The sequence below is a fragment of the Phaseolus vulgaris genome, chromosome 3 (genome assembly GCF_000499845.2).
Source record: "Phaseolus vulgaris cultivar G19833 chromosome 3, P. vulgaris v2.0, whole genome shotgun sequence".
Classification (NCBI taxonomy): Eukaryota; Viridiplantae; Streptophyta; class Magnoliopsida; order Fabales; family Fabaceae; genus Phaseolus; species Phaseolus vulgaris.
In genome coordinates this window covers 13,844,835-13,869,345 of record NC_023757.2, presented here as the reverse complement: position 1 = coordinate 13,869,345, position 24,511 = coordinate 13,844,835, and the positions used below count along the sequence as shown (strand labels likewise).

The following is a 24,511-nucleotide window of genomic DNA, read 5'->3' as shown; positions in this document are numbered from 1 at the left end:
TCACTGGACTACCATCTCAACCCTCAAAACACCAAAAAAACACATGTAAACATTAACTTGGATGATTATATCATAGTGCATAAAGTTCTTCACATGTCCCCACTTAAAAACAAAAGAGTCACCACTTAGATTCACATACCACATTTCAAGGTACTCTTGCACTATTCAATTGCATAACCTGGAATGATCCCAATGGACTCCCATGTGGACCCTCAAAACACCAAAAAAACCACATGGAAACTTTATATTTGAGGGTTACATGACAATGCATAAAATTCTTGTCAGGTCCCCACTTAAAAACAAAGGGTTGACCACTTAGATTCGCATACCACATTTCAAACTACTGTTGTATTATTCAATTTCCTTAAGTATTGATAAGTTGTGCATAAAGTATTCACAACTTGTCCACCATGCACTGCAATTACTATCATCACATCCAATGAACTCAGTTTTACACATAATAAAATTGACCACATTCACTACAAAGTTCAACAAAAACATCTGAACAATACACAAGAATCACAATTATAACTGCAAAGCTCACAAAGTTAATAAACAATGTTGAATGAATCATAAAATAAATCCAGTCACACATTTAGAGTTTCCAGAATAAATAAATCCTCAACAAAAATATTTGTTACGACAATTTCATAAGCACATAAATTGTACAATAGCACATATATTACAATTGTTTCAACAATGTGAATAAACTATAAATCCACTAACTTAAAAGCATAAAAACCTAAAAATATATCAATTAACCAACTACTTAAGCATAAGTTTTTGGGTTTGTTCGCTTCCTCCTTGAATATGTTGTCCAAGGTGTTTTCAAAATAGCAGTTTTGAAACGTTTCCTAGGTTCACAGTTCATTTTAGAAAACATGTTGACTTCTTCATTTGGTCGGTCTTCATCTCCATGTAAGTCTTTCTCTTCATCTACATCTTCATGACTTATTTCTGTCTTTTGAAGTATGTGCAATCCACTGAAAGAGGTTCAACTTCCGAACGAGTATCATCAGGAACATAATTTCTTCTTGCAATTAACTCAAGTATGTCCTTAACCTCTTTCTCCATACTCATGATTAATACCTTCTGCTCCTCACATTTGTGCATCAGTTCAACAACTTTCACCGTCATTGTACGAACTTCATCCTTTGTTGCTTTCTTAAGTGCTTGTTCACAACACCCAAACACTTTGACCTGCAATTATTCCTAAACACCTGTATATCAAATCAAATACAAATACACTTTAATATATAAAATTATCAAAAAATAAATATACCATCATGTCTACTTTAAAACAAAAATCATCATTTCAATCGAACCTTAGGTTGAGTCTCGGGATGAGGATCAATCGTAACAACCTCCTGATATGAACGTCTGCTACTTGACATTATATCCTAAACAAGTAATTACTTAATCAATTGAAAACCATGAACACCACAATTCAATTCTACAAAATGCAAAATAAATACTGCCCCAACAAAATACATCCAAGAAATTAATAAAAAACATACAAATGTTAACTATGCAAAAACGTGGTGGCAGGTCACTACCTATTCCCACATAACTCACTCCTTGCCCATCCTACTTGCACATCTCAATCCTCATAAAACCAAAAAAATAAATGCAACATTAAGTTGGAAGGTTAAAAGACAGTGCATAAATACCTACACATACCACATTTGAAAGTTACCCTTACAATAATCAATTGTCTAACCTTCAATCACCCTAAAACCTACAATATCGCTGCTATATAAAATAAGAGGTAAAACTTCATATGAATATTTAAATTTCACCTTGTTAGCAAGCTTAAGAAATTACTATCTGCAAAAAAAATTTGGTAGGGCAAAAATAAATTTTGGATTTTCCTTCATTATTTAATATAATATTTCAACCGTAAATTAATGATTCATTCTTACAATATGGAAACAAATGAAACTGTGGAATAAAAACCATCACTAAACCAACCAAATATGACCAAACTTTTCTTCCATCCACCACCATTACAAAAGTAATTATAACATGGTTGCTTTTGAATTTTTTTCAAGAAAAATAACTTTTGTCAAAAGTAACAATATTGTGTTTTCGAAGAATAATAAGTTATCTTAAACGTAACTACATACAAACATGCACTTAATTGATCCAAAGTGGGAAAATTATTTTTCTTAAAAAAGCTATTATGTGATGATTTCTACAATGATGGTCGTTATCACAACTCCATGCCATTTTATACTCTGCAAAAACATACATAATGCAACAATAATGGTTTCAAGTTCAAATTAGATCCAATTCAATATTCATGTCTCATACAATCCTATGACATGTTCATCCATCTAACATAGTAACATCTCTATCTCACCAAAAAAATAAAAAATAAAAGACCAAAACAGGACATGCAAACATAACAATGGTAAGACAAGATGGCAATGCAAAAATTGTTTCATAGGTCACCACATAAAAAGAAAGGAGTCACCACTTCCCCATGTCATTGTCACTAATTCAGGACATTAACATTCACATTGAATTCTATCACCAATAACTCAGTCCCTAACCTTTTGGACAAATAAAAACTTCAAAAACCAGTCCCAAATTCGCAAAGCATAAAACAATGAAATTCAAATGCATTCAAACTTCAAAACTCAAAAACCACACACCAAACAAACAAACAAAATTACATTACACTCAACGCTAAAAAACAGAAAGCAAAGCAATAGCAAAACAATCAAACAAATAACCCCGTACCAAACAAAGCAAAATACATACCTCAATCGAAATCGCACTCTTAAACGAAAACCCTAAACACCTCAAGATGGCAACACACTTCTCTTATGCTTCCTTCTCCCTTCAAACCTGCCACAATCGAAAACGCCCCAATCGAAAACCCTAATCCTACCAAATCCCACTGCTGCTTTCGTTGAACGGCGCACACAACACAAAATCGCACATCTTCGTTCTCAACCAACAACCCTCAAACGCAAACGGTCTCCCTTCCCAATCCACAACCCTCAAACAAAATGTTCTTCCTTTTGAATCCTACCTTTCAAACGCACATTTTAAACGTTATTCATTCCAGAAACGCACCCTTCAAATGCAAAATTTTTTCAATTTTTCCATTTCAACAAACTATTTGTTTAATATTAAAACTGCCATGTCAGACGGTTGTATTATGCAGTAACACAAATAGAGGTGTCAAAATATAAGTACTTTTTTTCATTTCTCATACTTCATGTCATGTTTCTATGTGCCCCGTCTTTTTTGCATCATGTAGTAACAATTACCTTTTTTTTTAACATTATCTCGAACCAAATCCTTAAACACAACTCACCAAAACAAATTTGCTATGCAAGATGAAGACAATACTCTTATTAAAAATAAGGCGTGAGATTTAGTACAATGACCTCTTAATATTAATATACTATTCATTCTAAGGGTTATTTTATAGCAGAATTCTCGTTGGTGATGGAAGGTTTTAGATTATTAGTCTTAAATGGTTAGAGAATGATGTGATGAAACTTTTACTCTTGTGTTGAAACCAACAATAATTTAGTTTGTTCTTAGCATTTATTTATCAAAAGCGTGCTTATTCATTAGGTCTAAAATTCATTTTTTATGGTTAGTTAAATGATACCATGAATATGAACCAATTTATGAGATTCAAAGACCTTATACGTATATGTCCCCTAATTTTTTTTATGATTTCAAATAGGCCTCTTATTCATGATATTAATTAGGGGTTTTCAAAATCGAACCGGTACAAATAACTTATCACTGAAAAAAATTATATATAAATATTCATTGTGATCATAATTTTTTCATCAATTTAATGGAAAAGAATATATTTAGTTTAATAAATTTTAAGAAAAGTGAGGCTAAATTGAAAATTTTCAAAATAATAACACAAAATTAAAACATTAAACTAAAAATTATCAATATTTTTTTATTAATTACTATCAAGAAGAAGAAGTAACACATAAACCCAAATCGATTAAGATTGTTCAAGATAGTTGTTGCCCCTTCAAGACATGTGTTTGATGAAGCCATTTGTGTAAATTTCATTTGTATTTACATTTGCTTTAAGAATGTCTTAGGTATAGTTTCGAGGTTGTTTAGAGTAGGTTTTTTTCTAGCTAACTCACATCTTAACCCCTGACCATGTGATAAGAGCAAGCACAAGTTTTCTGAAACTGTTTTTCACATGTTTTGCATAAACACCCTTACTGCATAAAAAATAAATCTGTTCTTTTCCAAATGAATAGATTCTTTATTAAACTGATGCATGGACTAAGGCCTTTAAAAATCAGGTTTTGTGCATCAAGTATTTTGACTAAGTCTTCACTCTCTCAAAACGACTGTGTTTCAATAGTTATGTTTTTTTCTATTATCGTTTTGAAAAATAAATCTGTTCATTTGTAAATGAATGGATTCCTTTTAGTCTGGTGCCATGTTTATCTTAAAAGGTTTTTTCGTTTTGTCCTTGCACCAGAGTGTTTCACTGAGTCTCCTTCACATAACAAATTCTCTAATTGCTTTTGAAAATAAATATGTTCATTTTATTTTCAATATGTTCTTTTTATAACAGCTTTAACTGTTTTTTGAAAATCTGTTATAAGTTGTTTTTCTATAAAAAGAAAACTTGTTCCTATGTTCAAAAGTGAATCATACAATTGAGAAAACAAGTTTTACAACAGAGAATTAAGGATTTACAGAGAATTAGCATGTGTTCTTGAAAGCTTTTACAAATCATAAAGTGTGCTTGTTTTTGGTTGGCTCTAAGGCTTGGTTAGAGGTGTTGCCACTGTGTGAGCAATCTGTTCTACTGGTCTAAGGCAGATTTCTGCATCCTCTATCAGGTGTACTCGTTTCATATTTCGTTCCTTGTAAAAGTGTAGTTGTAAACTCTTCTTGATAGGGTTTCTTGAAGAGTTATGTGTGCTGGAATAGTGTTTTTCAGCAAGATTTGTCATGTTCTTGTAGGGTTCAAGAACAATGGTGTTTTGTAATTGTTTGAATTGTGTTTTAGTGAATTTCACCTTGGATTAGGTGAAGACTGGATGTAGCTCATTGGAGTGAACCAGTATAATCGCTTTGTGTTCATTCTCTCATAATCCCCGCACTCAATAACTGCTAAATAAACTAAACTGTCAAGAAATAAATTTGTTCAATTGTAATTGAATATGTTCTTTCTGGGCACGTATATACTGTTCTTGTTTTTCTAAAGAAATTCTGCATAAATTCATATGTGGTGAAACATCAGTGAATTTCGTACTATGTGAAGGTTAATACAATATGTTAAGTGTTTTGGGAAAATCAAACATTAGCTTTGCATTCAAAGGTTGTGATTAATTGTTGAAGCTCACTGTTTTAATTCCGCAAATCAATTTGGACTTTGCCTACAAATCATCTAATTCAATCTTAAAATCAAAGATTATTCAACTGAGATAAACAACTTAAAATACATAAACAGTATAAAAATAAATATGTTCATTGGTAAATAAATCGATTTATTTTCTGAGTACTGTGACAATATCTGATTTTGTGCAAAACTTTTAAAAGGTCAATTCACCCCCATCTTGAACTTTGACACTATTGAACCCACCAATTGGTATCAAGAGCTAGGACTTGTATTTTAATCAAGTTTGTTTGCAATAATGTCTGAGTGTAAAGTGCTTTTTGCTGAGGGATCTTCTGTCAATAGATCACTTATGTTCAATGGAATGAATTATGCTTTTTGGAAAATTAGAATGAAAAATTTCATGGAATCTATTGATGCGTTAATTTGGGAGGTTGTGGTCCATGGACCCTATGTGCCAATGCAGGTTGTCAAGGATGAAGAAGTGGTAAAGCCAAGATCTGAATGGAATGAGATTGAAAGGAAGAAGGCTCAATATGATCTTGTGGCCAAGAACATCATAACCTCCTCATTAACAATGGATGAGTTCTTCAGGATATCCCAATGCAGTTCAGCTAAGGAGATGTGGGAGGTCTTGGAAGTCATTCATGAGGGTACTGAAGATGTGAAGAGATCAAGAAAACATTCTCTCATACAAGAATATGAATTGTTTAGAATGCAACCCGAGGAGAGCATTGCTGATGTGCAGAAAAGGTTCACTCATATTGTGAATCACCTTACTGGTTTGGGAAAGGAATTTGACAGAGAGGAACTCAACATAAAAGTGTTGAAGTGTCTCGACAGAAGCTGGCAACCCAAGGTTACTGCCATATCAGAAAGTCGTGATCTGTCAAAGCTGTCAACTGCTGCACTCTTTGGGAAATTAATGGAGCATGAACTGGAGCTCAAGAGACTCAAAGACCAGGAAACAGTGGAAAGAAAACCCAAGGGACTTGCACTGAAAGCAAGTGAACAGAGTGAGATCAATGGGGAAAAAGAAGATGTTAAACATGATGAAACAATCAGCCTACTTACAAAGAGGTTCAGCAGATTCCTGAAGAAGAAAAGCAGAGATAGGAACCAACAGAAAAGAAGGAATCCTAAACCTAATGAATCAAATTCCTCTAACTACACTTGCTTTGGCTGTGGCAAAACAGGGCACATCAAAATGGATTGTCCAAACAATCAATCAAAGGACAAATCTGCCAGCAAGAAGGTTGAAAGGAGCAAGGGGAGAAGAGCTTACATTTCGTGGGAAGAGAATGAAGTATCTTCAACCAACAACTATTCAACTGAGAGTGAGGAAAACAATTTGTGCTTCATGGTGAAAGATGAAGGGTCAATCTCTGATTCAGTAAGTGAATTCTCTATGGAATCTGATAAATATGATCAATTGCTTGCTGCTTTCAAAGAAACACATGATGAAGCAAATAGGCTAGCTGTAATATGTAGTAAGTTGCAAAAGGTAAATAATGTTCTTGCACCTAAAGTAAAAACACTTGAGGAAGAACTACATAAGGCTAAAACAGATTTAGTAACCCTTGAACTAACATGCTTGCATGCCTCTATTAAAACCTGTGAAAACTGCAAAAAATTGGAAAAACAAGTGGAGTATTTGCTAAAAACCCTTTCCAATTTCACCAAGGGAAGAGAGAATCTTAAGTCTCTCCTTGGTTCACAAAATGTTGTTTTCAACAAGAATGGTATTGGTTATAACCCTGGAAATGTAACCAATGTCAAAAAGCTTTCAAGTTTTTTTGTTCCAGCAAAATCAAGTTTTTCAGCTTTTAATAGTGGCAAAAAGGAATCTCACGTAACCTACTTTTACTGCATGAAATCTAGTCATACCTCTAGGTCATGCATTGCTAGAAGGCATCTTGTTCCTAAGAACTTAGCAAAATGGCTACCAAAGGGAACGTTTTAATTTGTGTTGGACCCTATACTGAAAAGGGTACCATTTGTATCATCTTTGCTCCATTTTGCAGAAAGGCAGCAAGAGAAATCAATGGTACTTGGACAGTGGCTGTTCCAAACATATGACTGTAGATCTTACAAAATTCACTAGCTTGAAGCTCAAGGCAGAGGGACATGTAACCTATGGTGATAATAACCGAGGAAGAATTCTGGGCAGAGGCACGGTTGGAACAGGGAATTCAACCACTATTGAGAATGTGATTTATGTAGAAGGACTCAAACATAGCCTTCTCAGTATCAGTCAACTTTGTGACAAAGGATACAAGGTGAACTTCAAGTCAAAGGGCTGCACAATCTCAAGTGACTCCTTTGGTAAGGTGTTGTTTACTGATAAGAGAGTGAATAACCTATACCTCTTGGATATCATGGAAACTAACTCTTCAAATGAGTGTTTACTGTCTAGAAGTGATGAGTCTTGGCTGTGGCACAGGAGGTTAGCTCACATATACACTAATCACTTAAATAAATTGAAATATAAAGATCTTGTTTCTAGTTTACCTAACATTAAATTTCAGGATAACAGGCTCTGTGATTCTTGTGTGAAAGGTAAACAAATCAGATCCTCTTTCAATTCAAAAGACATTGTTTCTACAAAAAATCCATTGGATGTATTGCATATGGACTTCTTTGGACCCTCTAGAGTTGCTAGCTTGGCTGGAAATTTGTATGCTTTAGTTGTTGTGGATGAATACTCTAGATTTACATGGACTTTGTTTCTTGCACATAAAAATGATGCTTACAATGCCTTTAAGAAATTAGCAAAGGTTTTACATAATGAAAATGGTTGCTGCATAAAATCAATTCGAAGTGATCATGGGGGAGGGTTTCAGAATGCTAGATTTGAGAGGTTCTGTGAGAAACATAGGATATCACATAGCTTTTCAGCCCTTAGGACTCCCCAACAAAACGGTGTAGTTGAAAGAAAAAACAGATCATTAGAGGAACTAGCTAGAACTATGTTAAATGAATCTAAGCTTCCTAAGTATTTTTGGGCAGATGCAGTCTATACTGCAGCTTATGTGTTAAACAGAACCTTAATTAGACCCATTCTTAAGAAAACTCCATATGAATTGTATAAGGGCAGGAAACCTAGTGTAAGTCACCTTAGAGTGTTTGGGTGTAAATGCTTTGTATTGAATAATGGCAAAGAGAATTTAGGTAAGTTTAATGCTAAATCTGATGAAGGTGTGCACATTGGTTATGCTTTGAATGGTCATGCATATAGAGTCTTCAATAAAAGATTGCTCATAGTAGAAGAATCAATGCATGCTGTATTTAATGAAGCTGATCATAGCATATCTAAAACTGCTGCAGATGACTTTGACTATGATGAATTTAAATCTGTTTTAAATCAAAATGAATCGATTCATATTGATACTGCTGACTCACATGTTATGCAAGAACCTATTGTGTCTGCAGGTTTGCCAAAAGAATGGAAAACCCCAAGAGACCTAACCCTTGATAATGTCATTGGGAACATTGAGAAGGGAGTATCAACTAGGAAAGCCCTAAATAACTTCTGTGAAACAATGGCCTTTGTATCTCAAGTGGAACCCAAAAATCTGAATGAAGCCCTCAAGGACAGTAACTAGATTCTGGCCATGCAAGAGGAACTGAATCAATTTGCTCTAAATGAGGTATGGACTCTTGTTCCTAGAATACCTGAAATGAATATCATTGGAACAAAATGGGTATTCAGAAACAAGATGGATGAGCATGGGGTGATTACAGGAAATAAGGCTAGACTAGTGGCTAAAGGGTATAATCAAGAAGAAGGAATAGACTATGATGAGACATATGCACCAATGGCTCGGCTAGAAGCTGTTAGATTGTTACTTGCCTTCTCCTGCATCAAAGGGTTCAAGCTATTCCAAATGGAGGTGAAGAGTGCCTTCTTAAATGGTTATATAAATGAAGAGGTATTTGTTTCACAACCACTAGGTTTTGAAGACTATCAACATCCAGGACACGTGTTCAAACTAAAAAAAGGCTCTATATGGGCTCAAGCAAGCTCTTAGGCAATGGTATGAGAGGCTAAGTGATTTCCTCACCTCACAAGGCTATGACAGAGGCACATCAGATAAGACCTTGTTCATTAAGAAGAAAGGAGATGACACAATTCTAGTACAAGTATATGTGGATGACATCATTTTTGGATCAAACAATGGAGAATTGTGTGAAACTTTTGTGGAAATCATGAAGAGTGAGTTTGAAATGTCAATGATGGGTGAGTTGAACTATTTTCTAGGCTTGCAGGTCAAACACCTCAAGGATGGCATTTTCTTGAATCAAGCCAAGTATTGCAAGGATCTGCTGAGAAAATTTGAAATGGACAAGTGCAAACCAATCAGCACACCCTTCTCAACTAGCTGTCACTTGGATCATGATGAAGTTGGAATTCCTGTTGATGAAACTAAATACAGAGGAATCATAGGATCTCTACTGTATCTCACTGCCAGCAGGCCTGGCATAATGTTTGCAGTGTGCATGTGGGCTCGGTTTCATTCTGCTCCTAAAGAATCACACTTCAATGCTGCCAAAAGGATTCTGAAATATTTGCAGGGAACTAAAGAAGTTGGTTTGTGGTATCCAAGTAACATTTCATTGAGTTTGACTGGCTATTCTGATTCAGACTTTATAGGTTGCAAAATTGATAGGAAGAGCACCAGTGGTACCTGTCACTTGCTTGGATCAAGCTTGATCTCATGGCAATGCAAAAAATAGGCATGTGTTGCTCTCTCCACTTCTGAAGCAGAGTACATTGCAGCAGGGAGTTGCTGTGCTCAAACCATATGGCTAAGACAGCAATTGAATGACTTTGGTATCTTACTTAACCATATACCTTTGTTGTGTGATAACACAAGTGCCATCAACTTAACCAAAAATCTTGTCATGCATTCAAGAACCAAACACATTGAAATTAGGCATCATTTCCTAAGGGAACACATATCAAATGGAACATGTGAGATTAAGTTCATTGGTACAGATTTACAGCTTGCAGATTTGTTTACAAAACCATTGGCTAAAGATAGGTTTAATTTTCTGCTCAATGAATTGGGAATTATAAATGTTAATTGTGCCTCGTAGTGAAAAATTAAATTTGTTTATTCGTAATTAAATGTTTTTATTTTTGGTACTGATATGCTTTGATAACTAGGAAAGAGAAAGTGAACTTTGACTAATTGACTGACTTAGTGGGTATTAACCACTGTACCTTTGACGGTTTTGGTCATGGTTATGTAACCGATTTGATGCATTGGTTGCTCAATGAAGGTGTGATATGTGTGCATCGTGACCCCAAATATTTGTTGCATATTTTCAAAGATTCTCTGCACATTTTCAGAGAATAAAAACCTTGTGCATATCTGCTCTTAACTGCTCTATCAACCTATTCATTTCTCAATATAAATCTGTGTGAAATTGCTAACCCCATTGGCTGCCCATATTCGTTGCTCACCATTTAAATCACAAGAAAATTTTTGGTTCAACCATGGCTTCCTCTTCAAGATAGAAAAAGAAAAACCAGGACAGGCAAATCACCTTTCAAGGGGTTCTAGAAAGCTGGCTCGCTGGAGATGAAAAGGGTATCAATGCCTACATTCACGAGATAAGAAGAAAACAGATTAACATACCCAAGGTGTTGGATTTCAACTGGCTGAAATCTGAAAAATTGGCTGAAACAAGGTTTGCACTGAAGCACCATAAACTAAAAAAGCTACTGGAATTAACTGGTAATGTATACCCTCACTTAGTTAAGGTGTTTTACACAAATCTAACTCTGGATGGAAAGAACATTGTATCCTATGTGAAAGGGATCAAAATGAAGGTCACTAGTGAAGTCTGGAATTCAGTGGTTGGAATCAAATACTCTGGTCCAAAGGTTGGAAAAGGGAACACAAGGGGATTCAGGAGTTCAACAAAATTCAGTATTACAGAAGTTGTATGAGGAACCCTGCCCAGAGTATAATCAGATTCCATGCAGGTAATCTGAACCTAACACCACAACTTGTTGCCTACATAATAGCATGTCAGCTCATCCCTAGAGGTACAAATCATGTTGTTCTACATGAAGAGAATTTAATCCTTTTATACTGCATCATGAATCTGATCAAGGTTAACTGGATGTATATAATCAATGAGCATATGCTGAAATCCAAAAGATTAACTGATTATCGCTTTCCTTATGCTATACTTGTTTCAAAATTGATTGACTACTTTGGCATTGACACTTCTAATTAGCGAAATGAAACCATCAAAGTTGTGAGTGAGATTGATAACTCAACTCTCACAAAAATGGGGTTTCATAAAGTGGAGGACAGTTGGGTGATTCTCAAAGGCAAGAACCCTCAAGAAGAACATGGAGCCTCAAACCTCAACAATGAAGATGGAAATGAGGTTGTTCACATGGAACACGGTTCAAGTTGCAGAACACTTATGCTATGTTATCCATCACTCCTACGGGCAAGAGCCATCTACTGATCATGCTAGAAGTCAAAGGATAAGCTCTCCATCTATAGAAATCAGAGGAGATTCACCTGCTCCCCAATCAGTGCATGAAGAAGCTGCTGCAACTCATCAGAATGCTATTGTTGCCTATCAAACCCTAGAGTACAGAGGTGAACCCTTATCCATGTTTGAAAGGCAAGTTCTGTATCGCCTTGATGCCATGACAGCAGAACAAAGAGCATATTTTGAGACAACTCAAGCAAGGTTTCAGCACATTGATGATCAAATTGAAGGAGCTCAGTTGCAGCTTGGAGAGTTATATTACAAAGATTAGAAGTATCTTGCTTTCCATTTATCGGTTTATATTTCTGTAATGTTGAACAATTTGTATTTGTTTTCTAGACTGTTATGGTTGTGTTTCTATTTTATCTTTCTCTATGCTTAAATGTTGTTTAATGAATCCAAAGGGGGAGAAAAATAGCTCACCATGCTAGGTGAAGCTAGATGAAAAAGGAAGTTACATTCTGCACCTTAAAATTGATTCATATGTTATGCAATGTTTCAATTTTATGGTTTGGTATTTGGTGCAGTGCAGGTTCTTAAAGCAACAGAGCTATGGGGATTTCTCTCCATCAAACAGGGGGAGATTGTTGAAGATGGTTGCTGCCCCTTCAAGACATGTGTTTGATGAAGCCATTTGTGTCAATTTCATTTGTATTTATATTTGCTTTAAGAATGTCTTAGGTATAGTTTAGAGGTTGTTTAGAGTGGGCTTTTTGCTAGGTAACTCACCTCTTAACCCCTAACCATGTGATAAGAGCAAGCACAAGTTTTCTTAAACTGTTTTTCACATGTTTTGCAAAAGCATCCTTACTGCTTAAAAAATAAATTTGTTCTTTTCGAAATGAATAGATTCTTTTTTAAACTGATGCATTGACTAAGGCCTTTGAAAATCAGGTTTTGTGCATCAAGTATTTTGATTAAGTCTTCACTCTCTCAAAACGACTGTGTTTCAATAGATAAGTTTTTTTCTGTTATCGTTTTGAAAAATAAATTTGTTCATCTGTAAATGAATGAATTCCTTTTAGTCTGGTGCCATGTTTACCTTAAAAGGTTTTTTCGTTTTGTCCTTGCACCAGAGTGTTTCACTGAGTCTCCTTCACATAACAGATTCTCTAACTGCTTTTGAAAATAAATCTGTTCATTTTATTTTCAATATGTTCTTTTTATAACAGCTTTAACTGTTTTTTGAAAATCTGTTATCATTTGTTTTTCTATAAAAAGAAAACTTGTTCCTACATTCAAAAGTGAATCATACAATTGAGAAAACAAGTTTTACAACAGAGAATTAAGGATTTAAAGAGAATTAGCATGTGTTCTTGAAAGTTTTTACAAATCACAAAGTGTGCTTGTTCTTGGTTGGCTCTAATGCTTGGTTAGAGGTGTTGCTACTGTGTGAGCAATCTGTTCTACTGGTCTAAGGCAGATTTCTGCATCCTCTATCAAGTGTATTCGTTTTATATTTCATTCCTTGTAAAAGTGTGGTTGTAAACTCTTCTTGATAAGGTTTCTTGAAGAGTTGTGTGTGCTGGAATAGTGTTTTTCAGCAAGGTTTGTCATGTTCTTGTAGGGTTCAAGAACAGTGGTGTTTTGAAATTGTTTGAATTGTGTTTTAGAGAACCAGAATAACCGCTTTGTGTTCATTCTCTCATAATCCCTGCACTCAATAACTGCTAAATAAACTAAACTATCAAGAAATAAATCTGTTAAATTGTAATTGAATCTGTTCTTTTTGGGCACGTATATATTGTTCTTGTTTTTCTAAAGAACTTCTGCCTAAATTCATATGTGGTGAAACATTAGTGAATTTCGTACTCTGTGAAGGTTAATACAATCTGTTAAGTGTTTTGGAAAATTCAAACATTAGCTTTGCATTCAAAGGTTGTGATTAATTGCTGAAGCTCACTGTTTTAATTCCGCAAAAATCAATTTGGTGCAAATCATCTAATTCAATCTTAAAATCAAAGATTATTCAATTGAGATAAAGACCTTAAAATACATAAACAGTATAAAAATAAATCTGGTCATTGGTAAATAAATCGATTTATTTTCTGTGTACTGTGACAATATCAGATTCTGTGCGAAAATTTTTAAAGGTCAATTCACCCCCCTCTTGAACTTTGACACTATTGAACCCAACAAAGATAACAAAATCATCACATTCGATGTATTGTTTGTTTTAAAGTTTAAAATTTTGTAACGATTTTGTCTTAAAAGACATCTCAAATGGTTAAAGAAGTAAAAAATATATAAATTGTCATTGACTTCGACTTTTAAGCGATGTGAAATGAGTTTTTAATCCCCACAAACAACGTTAATGTTTTGACCTCAAGTTTTTTGATATTATCAATAGAATCAATCACTACTTCCGAAATATTATTGTACCGATCAAGTAATCGGGAGTGATGACGTGGCAGCAAGCGATAATATGGGCATGTTGAAACAGGACACATGGTTGACAGAAGGGAAGTACATCGGGAAGTCTGTGAGGTACGCTTTCAGAATACTTTCTAGTACACTGAGATTCACTGCGCACGGTTCCTTGAGTTGAGATATTCTCTTAGAGTTTTTGGTGATTCCGTCACTGACTTGAGCGTCGGAGCGCGATCGGCCGCAGCGGCGCCACTTTGTTTTCTTCAGGTTCTTGCGAGGAATTAGGGCGTGAGGAGCAAAGGCTAACGTTGTGCGAAGTTGATCAAGAGGAGAGACCTTGGACGTGTCAAGACTCTTGCACTCAGGTCAACCGACAGGATCATCAGGCGCCCACCGTGGGTCGTGTAAAACGTGTTTCCCGTCCACAGCGTGAGTTTCTTGAGGTTTCTGTAGTTCATGTGTGGTTGTGTGCTGGTGCAACCATTTTCGAAGCTTTTCACCGTTTGTTTGAGTTTTCGATTGGTGAATTGAAGTTTCTTACCGTTTGTGCGAGTTTCAATCGGTAAATCGAAGTTTCTACCGTTCTTTTGAATCTTCGATCGGTGAATCGGGAATTTTAGCAGAAAAGCAGGAGTTACGTGTTGAGATTGCGAGTTTCTGTGGAGGTTTTGACCGATTGATTGCTGGATCGATCGTTCCGCTGGAGAAGGTTCTGGTCGTTGGAGTTTGATCTGCTGGTATTTCATGAGAAAGATGAGAACCTCGCGTCCAAGTCCCGTTGTGCCGACTGTTGAGGAAGGCGCCATAACCATGGCGCAAATGATGGAGATCATGCGCGCGTTGCAAGAGAATGTGGAGGCGTCGCGCGTCCAGCTGGCGAAGATGCACGAAGACCTGGTCACCTCTCAGGCCAGGAACGAGGAACTCAGCAAGGTCACTGAGGAGCTGCGTCAAGCTCTTCACGAGCAGAGAGGACGTGCAACTGATGAAGAAATTACACCGTCATCGCTGCCACGCGTCTTTCCGATGCCGTTTGCTCAGGCGATCACGGACACGGCGATCCCTGCGAGCGTGGTAGCCGTGAAAGCTTCTTTCACCGGCGTGGAAGATCCTGAAGCACATCTCACTGCGTTCCACACGCAGATGATGCTGTCAGATGGCTCAGACGCAGTTTATTGCAAGATGTTTATGAGCACAATCCAGGGAACAGCGCTGGAATGGTTCGTTAGCCTGCCTACAGGTCACATAACCAGCTTCCAGCAGTTCTCAAAGCTTTTCGTCGACCAGTACATCGTGAACAAGGCGCCACCTAGGGTGTCTTACGACTTGTTCGACGTAAGGCAGTATCAGGGAGAGTCCCTCGGGGACTATCTGAATCGTTTCGGAGCACAGATGGTCCGCTCGCCTGCCAAGGACGAGGAGATGTCGGTATACGCCTTCAAAAAGGGCGTGTTGCCTGGACCTTTCAGCGAGGCGTTGATTAGGGGCCACCCCGCCACGTTTGCTGAAGTTTGGCAACTTGATGTGGCCCACATCGCCGACGAGAGCGAGGTTGCAGAAAAGAGAGGGAACGTGGCTCCTGCTAGGCCACGGGCCCAAACTAGAATCCAGCCGCAGAGGGTGCTGGAGACGGCGGCGGCCAAAAAGGATCAAAGGACTCGCCATCCTTACGATCCAAAGAAAAACAAGGGGAGGGGTCCAGGGCGCCCTAGGGAGTTCAATCGCCCCCCGAGGTACAAGTTCGTCATGGGATTGGCGGACCTGATCGCTATTCCCAACATAGCTGTCAGGCTTAAAGCGCCTGAGAAAGTCTCAGACAAGGTGTTAGGACCAAAACCGAACGCATGGCGTGAATTCCACCAAAGTTTTGGTCACTCCCTTGATTCGTGTTTGGCCCTGGGTTACCAACTCGACGATTTGGTCAAGAGCGGCTTCTTGAATGACTACCTGCTGGACAAGAGAACGGGGCAAGCGTCGAGCTCTGAGCCGACGAGCAGAGGGCCAGCAGCATGAGATGCCCACTCACGGCGAGATCCACACCATCGCTGGAGGTTTCTCAGGTGGTGGATGTACTGCATCACAGAGGAAGAAATATGCAAGGTCTGTGATGGCAGTAGATGTGTTCGAAGATCACTCGCCAGATGTAGACATTACGTTCACAAAGGAGGATCTCAGGGACGTTGTGCCTCATGACAACGATCCCATAGTTGTCTCGCTAGTCACGGCGGGAAGGAAGGTCCACCGGGTACTGGTGGATCAAGGAAGCTCGGCAGATGTCATGTTCTGGCCGACTTTCACCAAGCTGCAATTACCCTTTGACTAGTTAAGGCCCTACGGAGGATGCTTGTATGGGTTCGCTGGCGACCAGGTGGAGGTCAGGGGGTACATTGAGTTGAGAACCATGTTCACAGACGAGGCGGCCTCGAGGACGGAGAAGATCAAGTACCTCGTTCTGAATGCCCCCTCGGCGTATAACATTCTGTTGGGAAGACCGACCCTCAACAGAATAGGAGTTGTGCCCTCAACCAGGCACATGAAGGTTAAATTGCCGTCAATGGAAGGGGTGGTGATCACCATAAGGTCTGACCAGAAGGAGGCAAAGAAGTGTTACGAAAAAAGCCTCAAGACCAAGAGGTCGGTGAGCTACGTCACCACGACACCACCTCCCGGTGTGGAGCCTGGGACAGTAGAGAGGCGAGTTGTCGACGCGGCGATGGAAGTGACCGCCAGAGGCGATGTCGTCATGGTGGACGCTGAAGCAGGGGGAGAAAATGCCGGTCGGGAGGAAGAAGCAAGAAACTGCCCAGAAGAGGCTAGGGAGTCGGGAATCGCCAGGGCGGTGATCGCCAGTGAAACAAGGCCCAAACCCGTCGAGGAGTGGCTTGAGAGGGAGATCAGGGGCAAGGTCTTCAAGTTGGGAAGATCTTTGGAAGGTGAGATGCAAGACCAGATCGCCAAGGTGATAGAAAGGCATCTGGATGCTTTTGCATGGTCTGCTTCAGACATGCCGGGAATCGACCCCGATTTCTTGTGTCACCACCTAGCAATGGACACACAGGTCAGACCAGTGCGACAGAGAAGAAGAAAGTTTAATGAGGAGAGAAGACAGGCGATTAGGGACGAAACGCAGAAGCTCCTCGCCGCGGGTCATATTAGGGAAGTCCAGTACCCTGAATGGTTGGCCAATGTCGTGCTGGTGAGGAAGACTAACTGGAAGTGGCGCATGTGCGTCGACTTCACGGATCTAAACAAGGCTTGCCCAAAGGATTCATACCCTTTGCCAAGTATAGACGCCCTGGTCGACAGTGCAGCAGGGTGCAAGTTGTTGAGCTTCCTCGATGCCTTCTTTGGGTACAACCAGATCAAGATGCATCCTATGGATGAAGAGAAGACCGCCTTCATGACTGAGAGATCGTGCTAGTGCTACAAAGTGATGCCCTTCGGGCTGAAAAATGCAGGGGCTACGTACCAAAGGTTGACGGACAAAGTACTTGCACCGATGCTGGGAAGGAATGTGCAGGCGTACGTAGATGATATGGTCGTAACCTCGCTAGAAAAAGGCAAGCACATCTCATATCTGGAGGAGCTATTTACCACGATCGCCAAGTACAAATTAAAGCTAAACCCCGAGAAGTGCATTTTTGGCGTAGAGGCAGGGAAGTTCTTGGGTTTCCTCTAGACTGAAAGGGGAATTGAAGCAAATCCTGATAAGTGTGCTGCCATCTTGGCGATGAGAAGCCCGGCTACCGTAAAGGAGGTGCAGCAGCTTACAGGTCGGATGGCCGCCCTATCTCGTTTCGTGTCAGCTAGTGGAGAGAAAGGCCATCCGTATTTCCAATGCTTAAGGCGAAACAATAGGTTTGCCTGGTCGAAGGAATGCGAAGAAGCTTTCGTAAAGCTTAAAGAGTACCTGGCGAGCCCGCCAGTTTTATGCAAGCCTTTGGTAGGAACCCCTCTCAGGTTGTATTTTATTGTAACTGAGAGGGCGGTGAGTGCGGTGCTCGCTCAGGATCAGACTCAGAAACCTATCTACTTCGTTAGCAAGGTGTTACAAGGCCCAGAAGTAAGGTATCAGGCCTTGGAGAAAGCTGCCCTGGCAGTTGTATTCTCGGCGAGGAGGTTGCACCACTATTTTCAAAGCTTTACGGTGCTGGTGATGACCGACTTGCCTATCGAGAAAGTCTTAAAAAAGCCTGATGTAGCTGGGAGGATGGTGAAGTGGGTGGTGGAGCTGTCGGAGTTCGACATCAAATACGAACCCCGAGGACCGATCAAGGGGTAGATTTTCGCTGATTTTGTGGTCGAGCTCTCGTCAGAAGCAGCACGAGTTGAGGGGGACGATTTTTGTTGGGTACTTTCGGTGGACGGATCGTCTAACCAGCAGGGCAGCGGTGCTGGAGTCATTCTAGAAAGGCCCAACGACGTGCTGATAGAACAGTCCCTGAGGTTTGCCTTTAAAGCTAGCAACAATCAAGCAGAATTTGAGGCGTTGATTGCAGGTATCTTGTTGGCTAAGGAGATGGGAGCTAAGGTGTTGGTGGCCAAGAGTGACTCGTTGTTGATCACGGGACAAGTAACAGGCGAGTTCCAGGCCAAGGATCCACAAATGGCGGCTTACCTGAAGTATGTGCAGGAGTTGAAGGGTTCCTTTGCCTCGTTCGATGTGGTGCATGTACCCAGGGGGCAAAATGTCTGAGCTGACCTGCTAGCCAAGCTCGCCAGCTCAGGCAAGGGGGGTAGGCAGAGGACCGTTATTCAAGAAACTCTGAAGACGCCTAGGGCGTTTGTAGCAGATCACCAGGTTCTTCAGATTAGTAAGTCGACGGGGAGAGGGGCGAGAAGTCACAGGTCCTTAACCCATGGGACCTTGAGAACGCCAAGAATAAGAGCATGTCAAGGGGAGAGGGTGAACGTGGCGCAGGTCTGCGCTACGCATAGGCCAGACACATGGATAACGCAATACCAGCGCTGCTTGGCAGATGGCGTTCTCCCGCTGGATCCGACGGAGGCTAGGAAGATAAAGAAGAACTCTAGCAAGTTCACCTTGATCGACGGCGAGCTGTACAGGTTTGGGTTTACGCACCCACTCCTAGAATGTGTGCACGGAGAAAAATGTACAAGAATTATGGTCGAGCTCCATGAAGGTATATGTGGGAGTCACATCGGGGGTCGAGCTCTGGCTGCAAGAGCTCTCCGTGCAGGTTATTACTGGCCAACGATGAGGGAGGACTGCAAGAAGTATGCTCAATGTTGCAAGCAATGTCAGCAGCACGCCGATTGGCACAAGGCACCCCAGAAGAGCTGAAGTCAATTTATAGCCCCTGGCCATTTCACACTTGGGGAATTGACATTTTGGGACCCTTCCCATTGGCGGTCAGGCAGATGAAGTACTTGGTAGTGGCGATTGAATACTTCACCAAGTGGATCGAAGCGGAGCCAGTAGCCCAGATCACCGCACATAAGATCGAAGGCTTTGTATGGAAGAACCTCGTGTGTCGGTTTGGTGTGCCTAAACGCCTGGTGTCGGACAATGGGACTCAGTTTGCAAGTCACCTGTTGAAGAAGCTGTGCGAAGAGGTGGGAATACAACAGGTGTTTGCATCCGTTGAGCACCCACAGACGAATGCCAAGTGGAGTCTGCCAATCGAGTGTTGCTGAGAGGTTTAAAGAGAAGACTAGAGAAAGCTAAGGGATCGTGGGCTGAAGAGGTACCCCGCATAGTTTGGGCGTACCATACCACTAAACAGTCAGGAACCCACGAGACCCCGTTTAGCCTGGTTTATGGGTGTGATGCGATGATTCCAGTCGAAATCCAGGAAAGCTCGCCGAGATTCCAAAACTTTGTGGCGGAAGACTCGAACGAAGAAAGAAGAATGAATCTGGATTTACTGGATGAGGTCAGGGAGGAGGCGAGAGTGAAGGCCGAAGCAGTGAAGAGGAGGATTGAGCGAAGGTATAACTGTAAGGTAATGCCGAGGCGGTTCAGAGAGGGCGACCTGGTGATAAGGAAGGCCCATCAATACGAGATGGAGAACAAGTTATCACCTAAGTAGACGGGACCGTTCAGAATAACCGAGGTGCTCGGGAACGGTGCCTACCGCTTAGAGACGTTAGAAGGAGGGGCGATTCCTCGCACTTGGAACGCCACGCATCTCAAATTATATTACAGTTAAAGCCTTGTAAGTAAAGACGAACATGAAGAGATTTACATGCTTTCTGTTAAAACAGTTCAAGGGGGCACTCTTTTTTCCCAAATGAGGGTTTTTAACGAGGCCACCCAATAAAGAAGAGTTTTCAAGTTTAAAGTTTCTAAGATTGCATGCTTTCTAGTTAAAAGTTTTAAAGTCCCCATCGTTTTTCGTCGATTGGTGGCATCAGTTAAAGGTTTTAAAGTCCCCATCGCTTTTCGGCGATTGGCGGTATCTAGTTAAAAGTTTTAAAGTCCCCATCGTTTTTCGGCGATTGGCGGCATCAGTTAAAAGTTTTAAAGTCCCCATCGTTTTTCGGCGATTGGCGGCATCAGTTAAAAGTTTTAAAGTTCCCATCGTTTTTCGGCGATCGGTGGCAACAGTTAAACAGTTTAAAAGACCTCATCGTCTTTCGGCGATCGGAGGCACCAGTGATGATTAAAGACCTCAACGCTCTCGTGCGTCTTGAGGCAACAGAGGAAGTCCTCCTCGCCTTTGAGCGAGTGCAAGCAAGAACAAAGGAAGTCCTCCTCGCCATTGAGCGAGTGCAGGCAAGAACAGAAGAAGTCCTCCTCGCCTTGAGCGAGTGCAGGCGAGAACAGAAGAAGTCCTCCTCGCCTCTGAGCGAGTGCAGGCAAGAACAGAGGAAGTCCTCCTCGCCATTGAGCGAGTGCAGGCAAGAACAGAGGAAGTCCTCCTCGCCATTGAGTGAGTGCAGGCAAGAACAGAAGAAGTCCTCCTCGCCTTAAGCGAGTGCAGGTGAGAACAGAAGAAGTCCTCCTCGCCTTGAGCGAGTGCAGGCGAGAACAGAAGAAGTCCTCCTTGCCTTTGAGTGAGTGCAGGCGAGAACAGGTTAAAGGTCCTCAGTGCATCCAGGGGGGAGGAGGTGTATACCCTGGGCAAGCTGAGGCACTAGAGAAAGTCCTTCTCACCCCAGAGTGAGTTCAGGCAAGATAAACTGAAAGATCAGAGGTGTTCGTGACCTTAAACGGCGGGAAGGGAAGGTTGATGGAAAACGCCTTTCCCCCTTTAAGCGAAACATCAATATTGACCCAGTAAGACCAGATAAAGTGATGGAGATCAAGCTCAAGAGAACATGGAGGCCAATCAACAAGATCAAGAAGAGGTAGAGGCACAAATGGAGGACGCCCATGAAGGTCAAAGCCCACCTCAAAGGCTTACAAGAAGCATGTTCAAAGCTTTAGGAGCTAGGGGACATTTATTTTCTCTTTTTGTAATTTCTTTAGTTGAAGGTGCTTAGAGGGAAACATTAGAAACCTCTTTTGTTATAGCATCTTTTAGTCTTTAGTTAGGAGCTTTAGGGGGGGGGGGGTGTTAGTAGATAGGTGTAGAAGTAGAATAGGAGGTGCCAAAGTGAAGGAAGGAGTCACACCTTCCTCATGCTTGGGTTTTGGTGCCGATTCTAGATGATTCTTAGGAGGGAATTTTTGAATTTGTGTTGCTTACATTTCAGCACCTTAGGCTATAAATAGAGGTGCTCTCTTTGTAAAATTCAGATTTGAATTTATCTAAAGAAACTATACTCAAAATTGGAGTGAGCATTTTAGAGCTTTTGAGCCTTCTTCTCTAGTCTTATCTTGAAGGATCATGGTTTCCTCAAGTGGCGGCTTGCACACTCATCTAGGAGCATCCATACTTCTAGTGGCGTGATCATCCAACCATTCTTCCATCTTCATGAGCACTCTCTTCTCCTTCCTTTCTTCTCTTTCAATTGTTCATGTTGTCTTGTTTTCTTGAGTTTTTGGTTCGGTTCTTTGGTTTTTCCAGCAGCTGTTCTTGTTTTTCTTGTGTTTTGGTTCGGTACCTTTCATTTTCCAGCTTTCCTTTATAGTTTGGTTGCCTTTTACTTCATTTTGTTCGGTTCAAATGTGTTCTTATTCAATTCTATTCGGTGCTTTTTAGTTTTACCTCTTTTTGTTGGTTCAATTTGACAATATGAGGAACTTCCATGTGAGTTTGGATTTGGTGCTAGTTTTGGTGAGTTCTTGTTCATAGAACCTTGATCCAATTCTATGAAAAAGTGCCTAACATTTGTCCAACTCAAGTTGATTCCCAAGAATGTCAAGAATCATTCTCTTCTATGCTAGTGGAATCACATCATAAAGCTTCCACGCTTGCAGGCGGTGCGAAGAAAGAAAATCCCTCTCGTCTTGAATGAGTTCAGATTATTGTTCTAAAACTCAGGGAGGTAGAGAAGGATCCGAAAGGCGCCTCTGCCCAGAGATGAGGGAACCATGATCAAGTTATGAAAGTAAGAAAGATTGCATCGCCAGAACCCTACGGCGTGAGGGTTGAGATAGCGAATGGGTTGTACGGCGATTAGAAGAGTTCTAGGCGATGACAGGAGTAAGGGGTCACCTCGCTTGGCAGATCAGGTAAACTGTGTTTTAATACTAGTTTGAGTTAAAACCTGCTGCCTAGTAAGTGATTTATGCTAAGGTTTGTTGCCTTAAGTTCACAAGTTGTGTTAAATGTCATCGCTAAAGAGTTAATAGTTGCTCAAGTTTACTTTGAGTTAACAGTTTTATAAGTTGTTATAAGGTTAACAGTTTACTCAAGTTAAAAGCAGTATGTGAAGGGTTAAGCCCGAGTATTGCTGAGTTGATGCAGTTAAGTAAGTTTCACTGGTTACGTTAATTAACCCCACAGCAAATAAAGGCAAAAGCATGCAAGGTAAATAGAAAGACAGTATTCAGGAAATGGAAATTATATAAGCAACGTCAATTCAAGTCTATACACAAATAGCTATTACAAACAAAGGATAAGCGACAGGTTTCGAAGAAGAGGCGATGGGGAGAGGCAGTTAGTCTTCAGAGGGTACAATCTTCCCATCCTCCACTTCGTTGCAGATCGACACCATGGAAAGGTCGAGCTCAGGGTATTGGCATGCTACTTGCTCCAGAGCGGCGTCGAACCTGGCGGAGAGGACTTGAGCAGCGCTCTGCTCGAGCTCATGAGTTTGCTTCTTCAGATTTTCTTCCTCCTCATGAGATCGAGCGAGTTCTTCAGCAGCTTTTTTGCCCTCATCCCAAGTCTGGGCCAGCTCTGCAGCAATCTTTTTGGTCTCCTCACGAGCTTCGGCGAGCTCAGCGAGAGCCTTGTCCCTTTCCTCCTCGACCTTCCCTAGGAGGATCTCCCTATCTGCTGATCTCTTCTCAAGTTTCTCCACCATGGACGCTTCAGCTTTTCGTGCAGCCTCCATATCTGCTACCTTGACCCTGTATGGAACCAACTTACTCTCCAGGTCAATCTTCTCTTGAAGCTGGGTGTGCAGTTTTTGGCGCAGATCGGAGGCCTCCTTGCGTGTGTTCCTTAGCTCAGCGTCCAATGCATCCTCCAGCCTTGAGTGTTCCATCTCAGTCATCAGCAGGTTGCAAGTGAGCTTCTCCGCCTCAGCCCTTATTATAAGATTTGATTCCTTGAGCGCGTAGTTCTCCTCTTGGAGCTTCTTGAGTGAAGCCTTCACAGCTCTTGATACGAGCATAGGAAGATCTTCCGCCATGGTCTTCAGTTGGGCTGTGAAGGGTCCCAAGGTCTCTTCGAAGGAAGCTGGGGGGCTGAAGATCGATGCTGGAGGCACTGGTGGGGTTTGATGTTAACTTTCACCACCACCCTCTTGAGTTTGTAAAGCGAGGGGGGCTTCTAGGCGTGGTGGTGAGGTCGGAGATTCTGTTATCAGTATTGGCGAAATCTGAGCGCCCTCATCTTCTCCTAGTGCGGCCCCCGCGATGGATGTGGTGGAAGGAGGACCCTCTCCGACAGATACAAACGGTGTTGAGGCGCTTGGAGGTTTTTCCACGTAGTTAGGGCCGCTGCTTTCAACTACTGGGGGCGCGGCGGCCAGGGGTGTTGCTTGGACTGGTCCTAGCAGAGCTGGAGGTGAGGGCGGTGTTGGTGTTGGGAGTGTAGGTGGTGTAGAGGTGGCCACCCTTGTCCTCTTAGTAATAAGACCATCCTCAGTATCTTCATCGTCATGTTCTTCCTCTTGCACCACCTGAGGAGTCTTCCTTTTGGGTTTCCTCAAAACTAGTTTTTTCCTTTCTGGGGCGGGTAGTAC

At 40.9% G+C, this 24,511-nt stretch overlaps 4 protein-coding genes across 4 annotated transcripts; 3 read left to right on the top strand and 1 right to left on the bottom strand.

Moving 5' to 3' along the window:
• Positions 1-5,651: 5,651 nt before the first annotated feature.
• On the top strand, positions 5,652-8,958 carry LOC137839156 (uncharacterized). The gene is made up of 4 exons (XM_068648282.1): positions 5,652-5,840; positions 6,147-7,205; positions 7,378-7,799; positions 8,397-8,958. Exons 1-4 carry the CDS (start codon positions 5,652-5,654, stop codon positions 8,956-8,958), a joined length of 2,232 nt encoding a protein of 743 aa, XP_068504383.1.
• A 9-nt stretch (positions 8,959-8,967) lies between these two features.
• LOC137839155 (uncharacterized mitochondrial protein AtMg00820-like) lies at positions 8,968-9,384 on the top strand. The gene has a single exon (XM_068648281.1). It carries the CDS (start codon positions 8,968-8,970, stop codon positions 9,382-9,384), a length of 417 nt encoding a protein of 138 aa, XP_068504382.1.
• A 5,671-nt stretch (positions 9,385-15,055) lies between these two features.
• LOC137839154 (uncharacterized) lies at positions 15,056-16,258 on the top strand. Its single transcript, XM_068648279.1, has one exon. The coding sequence runs from the start codon at positions 15,056-15,058 to the stop codon at positions 16,256-16,258; it is 1,203 nt and encodes a 400-aa protein (XP_068504380.1).
• A 6,999-nt stretch (positions 16,259-23,257) lies between these two features.
• On the bottom strand, positions 23,258-23,956 carry LOC137839153 (uncharacterized). Its single transcript, XM_068648278.1, has one exon. It carries the CDS (start codon positions 23,954-23,956, stop codon positions 23,258-23,260), a length of 699 nt encoding a protein of 232 aa, XP_068504379.1.
• Between the last annotated feature and the right edge of the window lie 555 nt (positions 23,957-24,511).

Coding starts and splice junctions, on each gene's coding strand:
- LOC137839156 (XM_068648282.1), top strand. CDS start 5,652: ATGTCTGAGTGTAAAGTGCTTTTTGCTGAGGGATCTTCTGTCAATAGA. Junction 5,841..6,146: donor TTGTCAAGGATGAAGAAGTG/GTAAAGCCAAGA, acceptor GGTTTGGGAAAG/GAATTTGACAGAGAGGAACT. Junction 7,800..8,396: donor TCTTGGCTGTGGCACAGGAG/GTTAGCTCACAT, acceptor TGTGTTAAACAG/AACCTTAATTAGACCCATTC.
- LOC137839155 (XM_068648281.1), top strand. CDS start 8,968: ATGCAAGAGGAACTGAATCAATTTGCTCTAAATGAGGTATGGACTCTT.
- LOC137839154 (XM_068648279.1), top strand. CDS start 15,056: ATGGCGCAAATGATGGAGATCATGCGCGCGTTGCAAGAGAATGTGGAG.
- LOC137839153 (XM_068648278.1), bottom strand. CDS start 23,956: ATGGCGGAAGATCTTCCTATGCTCGTATCAAGAGCTGTGAAGGCTTCA.